This window comes from Simochromis diagramma, unplaced genomic scaffold (genome assembly GCF_900408965.1).
Source record: "Simochromis diagramma unplaced genomic scaffold, fSimDia1.1 OVJJ01000284.1, whole genome shotgun sequence".
Taxonomy (NCBI): Eukaryota; Metazoa; Chordata; class Actinopteri; order Cichliformes; family Cichlidae; genus Simochromis; species Simochromis diagramma.
In genome coordinates, this window is record NW_024386871.1 from 1,975,059 (window position 1) to 1,983,642 (window position 8,584).

Here is an 8,584-nt window from a genome sequence, read left to right on the forward strand (position 1 = left end):
TAAATTGATTTATTCTTTAAAAAAATGGAAAAAGACTTGCTTTGAAGAACTGGTAGAACAAACATGTCTGATTGATCTTTGATCACCAGGCACCAGAAGTCTTTTCTGCCGCATTGAGCAACTGAACTGAATCAGCAAGACTATAACCATTTTTCTTACTGAGCATGTTCCAAAGAATCAGCTTCCATGAAACACAGTCGAAGTTTCTATTGTTCCTTTCTTGTGAAGAAGGAAGGCAACAAAGGTCACTTTTAGCCCTGGGCAGGTGGTTAGCAGGGTTAAGTTACAGGCTCCAGAAGGGGAAGAAATACACTGCATCAATAATAACAATAATGATGATGATGTGCAAGAACACAGAATGATTTTTAATAAATTGGCTCTTTTCTTTTTATCCATTTTTAGGCTGGTTTGTAAGACAGATGATAAGAACCTGCTGGTTTGTCCCTACAGCAGTCATTATCAACCAACAGCCACTAGTCACTTAGCTATTCTGTAGCTATAATAAAAGGAATAAAACTCTTTTTTTTTTCATGATGTATTGAACTATATGTGGAATGCTTTTAGACAACATTAAAGTGTAGCTTTCTTGCTTAGCATAAAGTGAATTTTAAACTCATTGCAAATAACTTTAATGAGAGGTTGTTGAATAAAAGAGTAATTCACTTAGTTTAAGCTTAGCTGATATTTATTTGTCACATTTTTTTCTTTATTTGAAAGTCTGGTAACACATTAAGCATGGATGGACAAACAAGAGACATCGTGGTGTCTGAGACCATTAACGTCTGCAAATCACAAAAATGAAAGGTGCATATAGGATAAGACCTTTAAAGCATTATGGTTGATTAGTTAACATAATATTCCACACACTGAATTAACAAAATGAAGCCTACAAAATATAAATGATTGAATTATCATTTTAAAAATGTTAGGCTCCAGAAGAAAAAAGGTTTTTACACTAATGCACTCAACAGCGATGGTGCATTTGGCAACAATGTGCCGTTCTCTCGTTAACGTTAATTGGAGCTGTGGCAGCAGTTAAAGGCAAGGTCCTCCTCTGACTCCTAATCATTTAACTCTCCATTACAGAGAGCACTCTGGGTTTTTATTGCTGTAATAAAGTTGATCTTCACTACCACAAAAAGCCTCCTGACCCCTGGGTGACGTGGAGACCCCAGACTCACTGTATTCATCATCTTGATATTGAATTGAATTGAACTGAATCTTTATTTTGAACATCTTTGTCACAGGCTCTGTTTATAGAGGCAGCCACACAGGGTCGGACAATGTTTGTTACTGTAATCTTTACCCAGAACAATAATATACAATCATTTTAATTAAGTAATTAAGGTGTATCTATGTTTTGCGTATGTGCTTGTCTATATGGACAAATCTGACTACCATTTAGTTTTCCAGTTGTTTTATAGATGTTATAATAATAATGAGGCTATACAAAAATATTAACTATAAGTCATGCATTTACCAAAGAGAGGTTTGAGGTACTAAAAATATATTTAATCCATGTATGCCCTCTTGTGGTCAGATAATTAACTGCACAAAAGCCTGTATGTTCATATATATTTTTTAATTATTATTATTATTTTATTAAATAGGATCGATGTAGTTTAACATAGTTCCAGTGGTGACATGAAATTGAATTGCTACTTAAAGCTGTAGCTAATTTCCAGGTCTTACATTCACAGTACAATTTTTTTTTTCAATTGTATAAAATCACAAAACCCTACAGATAGAAAACTACAATAAGTGCACATTAACTAGGAAAAAGATAAAGAAATATAATATTAAGGGAAAATTAATTAAGATATGGCTCCTAAAATTCTCAAACTTAAATTTATTTATGGGGCACATTAAAAAGAAAAATACACATTAAAAAAAGTACAAAAAGGTGGACTGGAAAACAAACAAACAAACAAAAAAGGTTATAGATAAAAATAAATATATATACATTTTAGTGGGTGCTAAACAGACAGTCATGGCCTAAAAGGTGAAAAAATGCAACAAAAAAAAAGAAAGAAAGAAAGAAAGAAAGAAAAAAAAAGGATGTCTGCACAATTATGAAATTTGCATAATTGAGCTCATAGTTGCTTTTACTGTGAAAGATTTAATACCTGTAATTAATCTGAGTTTAGTTTAGAGGTTTGTCCCATAGATGAGTAGACTTTATGGAGAATGCTGCTGCTTGTTCAAATTTAGATCTCCAATGTGCTATTTTAGAGTTGAAACTCACCACGTTCCTCATGACTCGTGTTACTGTCTTGTCTCCGGGCAGAATTACGAGCCAGGAAACAATATAATCTAGATTAATGCTTGGTAATGGAAATCTGGTGCTTGTTATCTGGAACGGGAGAAAAATTAAATTACAATCTTGATGTTAACCATCGGGCAGAAAGTGACAAAAGCACATGGACAAGACAAAGTGTGTTAGTCAATGAAAATCTGGTTTTTGGTTTCATTGTGTAAGAATGTGATACTAAAAATGTAGGAAGCAGTTCATTTAAATCCTGGAAACGTCTGAATAGAATCAAATGAGGAATGAATTCATCTTGAGCTGATTTGGCATGTAGCATTAAAATTCAGATCGGAACACAATGGTATCATCATCCATATTTATATAGTTAAGTTTCACCTTCATGACAACACATAGAGACTGAAGCCTGTCTAGACTTTAGGTCAGTTGTGTGTCTGCATTACCAGCTGTTTAAAGGTCAGAGGACCTTTGAGGTGGTGGCTCCTGTCTTTGAACTGCTTTGAACAAGAGGTCAGCTCTCTGTGAAAAGTCGATTATGCTTACGTCATTATGATCAAAATAGCATGTTTCAGTGATCAATCATGTGTTTTAATCACATGAACATCATTCTCTTCAGCACTTTACGACTGATACATTATGTTTTGGGACATCTTTTAATAAATATTCCGAGTGCTCAAGATGTCTTACATGTTTACATGCAGTTATTGGATGTATTTAATGTCATCCATTTGAGGCAGAGGCAGAGATACGTGGTCTCAGCATTCTGTCAGTGGGTTGGTTTGGATTTTTGTTTTTTTGTTTTTTTGGAAAATCACAAAAAGACTTCCAAGCTGACCTTTACAAAACTTAATCCACAAGTGGACAAGTGGAGTATGAGCAAATTAAGAATCCATTAAAATTTGTAGCAAACCTGGATCGATTTAAAACCACAAAGACAGGGCAGGAGCATTTTCTGTATATTTTAAATTTGCACTTTACATGTTTGTTTGTAGGTTCATGTGTAATTTAGAGCAGGGTGTGTCTTTGTTGACTGTAACCATTCTTCTTTTATTGTTTAAAACATGGACATTAGAGTAATGATGTAATTTGTCTCAATTCGATGCAAAGCTGACATCACACCATTCCAGCACAACTAAACACATCACTCTGATTTGCCACCCACCCAGAAACACTCATCACTCTGTGTTTGTTACGTGTACTCTTGTGTATGTCTGCTTAGGAAATGTTGCTTAATCCAGGCGGAGGCGTCAGATCAGTCAGACAGAGCCTCACCCTTACCTTTAAAACCTCACTGACACATGTGTCACACACACAGGCAGGTCTCTCTCTGGACAAAGACACATCACAACCCCAAAGGTAAGAAGAAAAAAATTATTTCACCATTTGGCAAAACTGTTTTATTTCTGAAAAGTGTGCTATTCTGTTCCAAGATTTCTATATTTGATTAAATAATACTTTACTCTTGTCACCAAAGGTGGGGAAAGGGAACTACATTCAAATCCTTAAATCAACATTAAACAGCCATGTGGGTCCTTGAGAAGATCAGGGAGAGCATGGAGAGCCTTCCTCAGGAGTTGAGTCGTTACATTGGAAAGAATGAGGAGGATACACTTTTCCCTTCAAAGGCTAGCCTCTCAAGGAATCTGCACAACAATGTCCTAACCCCAGACATGATCCCAGAGTTCTGTCTGCCTCCACGGCTTCGCAGGCAAAGCCCACTGCTAGAAGCTGAGGAAAAGCCACTGTTTGTATTCGGTCAGAACCAGATTCCTAAGAGTAGGCAGATTTCAGACACGCCTCATGTAAAGACAAAGGGTGTGAAGACAAAAAATGGTGACACATCAATGGCTTGGAAAGCTACAAAGAAGCCTTTGCCATTCTCTGCAGAGAGCTACGGCCTGGGTGGAATTTATGAGAGCCCCAACACTCGGAGGAAAGAGTCTTTGTTCCACTCAAAACGCCCTGTTTACCTGCTTGATAGAAATATGCCTACTGCAGCACCAAGACTGGCAAAAGAGACTAATCTTCCCAAGAAAACTTTATCTGGATTCCTTCCGGTGTTTTTATGCAAGAGTATGTCTGAGACAGAAAGCGAGACACCTTCTTCCAGTGACTCTTCTCCCCTCAGTTCACCTTATTGTGTCAAATCCTCCCTTTATGTCTCATCAAGCAGCGGCCGCCTTAAAGGTACAGTATCTTGCCCTTCATTAATTGACAGTAAGGTGGGCAGGAGGAAGTGGAAGAGAGGGGATTTAACAGCCTCACTCAGCAGCCCATCAAGCTTAGAGGAAAACTCAGCCAACCTAACTCCACAAGCCCTCCTCCCGATGGATGCTCTGCAGTGCCAGGAAAGACTTCAGCGGGAGCATGTCCTCCCATTGCAGGGCCATGGCAGAGTGCGCCTTTCCGCTGAGCACACCAAATTCTCCGGCAGGTCGTCGTCATCCTTATCCACAGTCCGAGTACGTGTGGTGTCTGTGGAAGGCCTGTGGAGTGATACTGACCGACAGACACTGAACTGTGCAGTGAGTCTGTGTCTGACTCCCGGGAAGCTGCAACAGCAGGAGAGTGCCACCATCAGGAACTGCCGGAGCCCAGTTTTCAATGAAGATTTCTACTTCACAGAGCTGAGTCAGAAAGATCTAATGGAAATGCAGCTTAGGTTGAAAGTAGTGCATAAAGCTGCAGCTGGAACTCTGAGAAGGGGGAAAGTGATGGGAGTGATCACCAAACCTCTGTCTCAGCTGCTTATTTGAAATAAACAGGCAGAAAAATAGTTTTTTGTGTCACAGTATGAAAACTGTATGTGTTGTATATTACATGTGATAAAATTATGATGTCTTAAAACTATTAAAATGTTGATCTCCTCCATACCTGCTTCATGCCCTGGTGGACGGGGCTATGGCTCCCCACACCCTCTAGCAGATCATTACATGAAGGAACCTTTTAAAAACAAGCGCGTTCATGCTCACAGGTGTACACACGGGTGCTCACACACACAAACGACACCCTTTTTGGCTCCTACCTCAAAGCACACTGTGCGCTGTCGATCCAACGTGCAGCGCAATAATGTTTAATATTTAGTATTTACTGTTATATTCCCATATATCATTGTGATGTTGTTTATTCTATTGCTCTCGTTTTCTTCTGCTTGTTTTCTTTTTTAATTCTCAACAGGTGAAATTAAAAAACAAAAACAAAAAAACCCACAATAACATGTAATATTTAGTATCTACTGTTATCTACTGTTAGCTAGTTTATTGTGATGGTGTTTTTTTGTATTATGTTGCTCTTTGTTGTTTGTTTTATCTTCTGTTTTTTTTTTATCTCCATACAGGTGATCCAGGTGTTTTGTTTGTTTGTTTTTTCTTCCCCCCTTTCTCACCATCTCTTCTCCCATCTATTTTTCTTTCTCTCCCTCTCTTTCTTTCATTCTTTCTCCCTGTCCTATCCCCCAGTCATGTCTGTCCCGTCTTTAAAAAACGAAAATAAAATAAATACATAATTGTAATAAAGGTCAATCAAATGAACCAATATGGCAAGGCCATGATGATCCACTTGGTAAAGTAAATCCACTTGGCATCTTTCTTGGCCTTCAGACAACAATTCTGATGGCTAAAGATCCAAACGGGACCGGCAAAAACCCCCCAAAAAAACCAAAAACCTATTAAAATGTGTAAAAAGGAAAATGTTGAAAAGGGAGGCAACCAGTGAGCAAATATGTTAGTTAGCAATGAGCTCTTGAGCATAGTAAGGCATTTAGCTGTTAAGCAGATATTTCTCTCAGCAGAGCTTTAAGTTTAGAGCACACTTACTTTCATCAGATGGTCACAATATGTGCCTGCACTGAATGTTAATGTTGCTGTTTAAGATGTACAAATAGGCAGCTGTTTGGTAATGTTCAGCATAAAACTGTCAGCTCTTCTGTTTCTCTGCTGAACCATATCCAAATATGCTCTCTTCTGTTTATCTCTGTCATGCTACTCTATTGTACGGCCCTGTTATGCCATTTATATTAAACACTGTACTGAGTGATGAAGTCTGAACTGTAGAGGTTTGTAAATATGACTTGTGCCCAGAACTTTGAACTCAGCAGTTAGAAATCTTAGAGGATACAAATCAGACCACATAAAACCAGTCTCAGTCCCAGTCTTCCTCGTACTAATGTTTCTTCTGCTGACACAATTAAATTACCTGAATAAATCAGTTAAGTGATTAAATTTGATTCCAAAAGTGATTTCTTTTATTCACTTATTACAATTTCACATTCGTAAAGCCAAAAAAATATGACTCTTGACCTTAAAAAAACAACTTAGAAACGTGGAAACTTAACTTAAAAAGTCAGATTTACTTCTATAATCTTACGAGCGTGAATGATACAAAATATAAAACTAAAGGAACTAGGAAAGTCTGGCTACAAGGAAACACATAACAAGAGAGCACACAGCAAGATGGGAAAGTATGATGACAATATGACAAAAAATGAGAAAATGTAGATATTAAATAATGAGGTAACGAGACACAGCGGAGACACATGGGGAACAGAGCCAAACAGAAACTGACTGAGACAGCAGGAAGCAAAACTCAACATAATGCACACAAGATGAGGGACATTCAAAACAGAACAGGAAACATAACGCTGAGGAAGAGACACGGACATGTGAGCTTGATACAGACAAAAGGCTAAACAGACACAGAGACATGACTGACCAGGGGAGACAAGAATAACTTGACACAACTAAATGGGGAGACTAGACAACCCCAGAGACAGAGCACAGACAGAGTTGACAGATACGAGGACACGACTGGGGAAACGTATATGTATCACAGAATCTAGTGGGCTAGCAGAATCTAAAGAAAGACTAAAAACTAAGAAACATAGACAATAAAACTCAGAAGCACTAGGAAATAACGTAAACAAAGATTTACATATAGAACCCGAATATAATACAACTCTGATACTCAAGAGTACATCATAAAGTCCAGAACTACTCAAAACCATAACAATATGTGTGGGAGCTGGATAGTGTAGTGGTAAGACTACACACCTTTGCAGTGGGAGTCGCAAGTTCTGGTATCCAGTAACATGAGTAGTATGGCTAGATCCCCCATGCTAAAACCAAGCCCTGGAGTGGCACGGGCACGTCTGCAGCCTGTCTGCAGCCTGTCTGCAGCCTGTCTGCAGCGCGGACACAAGCATTTCACTACATGTTGTACTCTGTATGATTGTGTATGTGACAAATAAAGGTTGTTTGTTAATATCTATTGAAATTACCCAATACAAGTTAATACTGTGAAACTCATGATCCTTAATTTCAAAAACAGCCATAAAGACTGAAGCAGCAGTTGCCTGAGCTCATATAATAGCAACTAAACGTTATTGCAAGCCTTCATTTGGAGTGATATCAGTTTTATCCAAAAGCTCAACAACACCTACATGAAACAGCATTAGACTTTGTTGCATGTTGGAGTCAGCGAGACTGTGAGATAAGTGAACCATTTTGAGGAAGCCAGGGAATTTCAGGCTTATGACATAGCGTTTCAAAATATCACACTGACACTCTTTCTTAAAATCTAGCATATATGTTTCGGTGGATTTTAATGCTTTTAAACACACTACTATCATGACTACACAACTAAGGTAATGGTATTATAGTTGTATAATCACAGAGGAGTTTGGACACATTTAAACTTTTCAATTATCAAAATAATGATATTATATGTAATTATTCTGGTGTGCTGGGATGATCCTCTGATGTGCCCAGGACAGGTTAACAGGTTAATTTCAGAGCTAGGTGCTTTGTTCTTGTAGAGGAGTCTGTCTGTGTAGCAGAACGTAGGCAAGAAGATGTAATGGGTGTGATCCTTCCATTCATCCACTGTCTTGCGCTTATCCAAATCAGGGTTGCAAGTGGTAAACCCTACACAGGTTGCTACTTTGTGGCAAGGCTAACACAGACAGACAACCATTTACACTCACATTTACACTTATTAGAACCATTTCAGGCACACGCATTAACCTCATCCCATGTATGTCTTTGAATTGTGTAAGGAAGCCTAAATACCTGGAAAAAACCTCTAAGCATCCCATGGACAGGCCCCAGCAAGGGTTGGATTCAGACTCCAGGACCTTCTAGGTGTAAGGCAACTGTGCTGTGCAGCTCAGGGCAGTGACTACGCTACTCATAGCCAATTTCCCAAGTATGGGTGTAGTTTATTATTATCCCATTAAATAACGACTTTGACATTTCTTAGTACTGTTTCCTGAAGTAGCTGTTACAGGTGACGTCAAGCACCGCCCACCCCCGGAAGACGTCC

The 8,584-nt window shown here is 38.4% G+C and overlaps 1 protein-coding gene across 1 annotated transcript; it reads left to right on the forward strand.

The window, feature by feature from the left end:
* Positions 1 to 3,554: 3,554 nt before the first annotated feature.
* LOC120733417 (C2 calcium-dependent domain-containing protein 4C) lies at positions 3,555 to 5,181 on the forward strand. The gene is made up of 2 exons (XM_040031601.1): positions 3,555 to 3,622; positions 3,741 to 5,181. The coding sequence occupies exon 2, from the start codon at positions 3,790 to 3,792 to the stop codon at positions 5,020 to 5,022; it is 1,233 nt and encodes a 410-aa protein (XP_039887535.1). The 5' UTR covers positions 3,555 to 3,622; positions 3,741 to 3,789; the 3' UTR covers positions 5,023 to 5,181.
* The last annotated feature ends 3,403 nt before the right edge of the window (positions 5,182 to 8,584 follow it).

Bases quoted from the DNA above. Each gene is read 5' to 3' on its own strand.
- LOC120733417 (XM_040031601.1), top strand. From the start codon at position 3,790: ATGTGGGTCCTTGAGAAGATCAGGGAGAGCATGGAGAGCCTTCCTCAG.